At 62.7% G+C, this 974-nt stretch overlaps 1 protein-coding gene across 1 annotated transcript in view; it reads right to left on the reverse strand.

Annotated features, from left to right (window-relative positions):
- The window catches only part of DHX37 (DEAH-box helicase 37), a 14,137-nt gene that overhangs the window by 2,436 nt on the left and 10,727 nt on the right, over nucleotides 1–974 (reverse strand). The window contains exons 15-17 of the mRNA XM_015567219.1: nucleotides 756–890; nucleotides 338–423; nucleotides 1–154 (exon numbers count right to left, since the gene is read on the reverse strand). Of these exons, the coding sequence (XP_015422705.1) occupies nucleotides 1–154; nucleotides 338–423; nucleotides 756–890 (375 nt within the window). The remainder of the gene's footprint in view (nucleotides 155–337; nucleotides 424–755; nucleotides 891–974) is intronic.

The raw sequence follows: 974 nt of genomic DNA on the forward strand, positions 1-974 counted from the left end.
CCGGCCGCCACGATCTGCCGCAGGCAGGTCACCTGGCTCTCGGAGGGCGGCTGCATCTTGGGGTCCACGAAGAGCCCAGCGTCGGGGCACACGGCGTTGACTGGGGGGAGTGGGTGTGAGGATGTGGGGCCTGGGGCGGCTCCCAGCTCCGCACCTCAGACCACAGCCCCTCCGCACCGCGGCCGCCCACCCACCGCGTGTCCTCAGGACAGACCCCGCCCTCTGGGGGCAGAGCGGCTGGGACACGGTCCTGCCTGAGACGGCAGGGACTACACTGGACTTTCTGGAATGTTCCTCCCGCCTGGAAAGCAGTGGGATCCTCCAACTGTCTGCTCACCCACAAGGGGGTGCCAAGCATGGGCCCCAGGAGCTGGGGCCGGGGTGACGGAGGGATGCCACCAAGGAAAGGGCGAGCCTGAGGCCCTGCAGGCAGACGGCCGAGCCCTCAGAGGCCCCCGAGGTGCCCAGGACGGGCTCTGGGGTCACGAGCTATGCCAGCGAGCAGGTGACTGTGCTAATGGGCATCAGTGGGTCACTGGGGAGCGACTGTACGTGGACGTCGTCGCTCAGGACGACTCTAAACCAGTGATGGCAAACCTATGACACCTGTGTCAGAGGTGACACGCGAACTCATTTTTTTGGTTGATTTTTCTTTGTTAAGTGGCATTTAAATATATAAAATAAATATCAAAAATGTAAGTCTTTGTTTTACTATGGTTGCGAATATAAAAAAATTTCTATATGTGACACGGCACCAGAGTTGGATCTCCAGCATGGCCTTGTACCGCAGCCCGTGGGCCTCGCAGAACTGGGGCGAGCAGCCCGCGTACTCACAGGCCCCCACGGCGCCTGGGGGAGAGGGGCGCTCACTGGCTGTCCCCGGCTGTCCCCTCCCAACAGTCAAAGGGCTGAGTTCCCTGCCAGACCGAGCGTGCGGGGCCCGGGAGCCCGGGGGCGGGCGGGCGGTACCTGCA

The sequence above is a fragment of the Myotis davidii genome, unplaced genomic scaffold (assembly GCF_000327345.1).
Source record: "Myotis davidii unplaced genomic scaffold, ASM32734v1 scaffold43, whole genome shotgun sequence".
NCBI lineage: Eukaryota > Metazoa > Chordata > Mammalia > Chiroptera > Vespertilionidae > Myotis > Myotis davidii.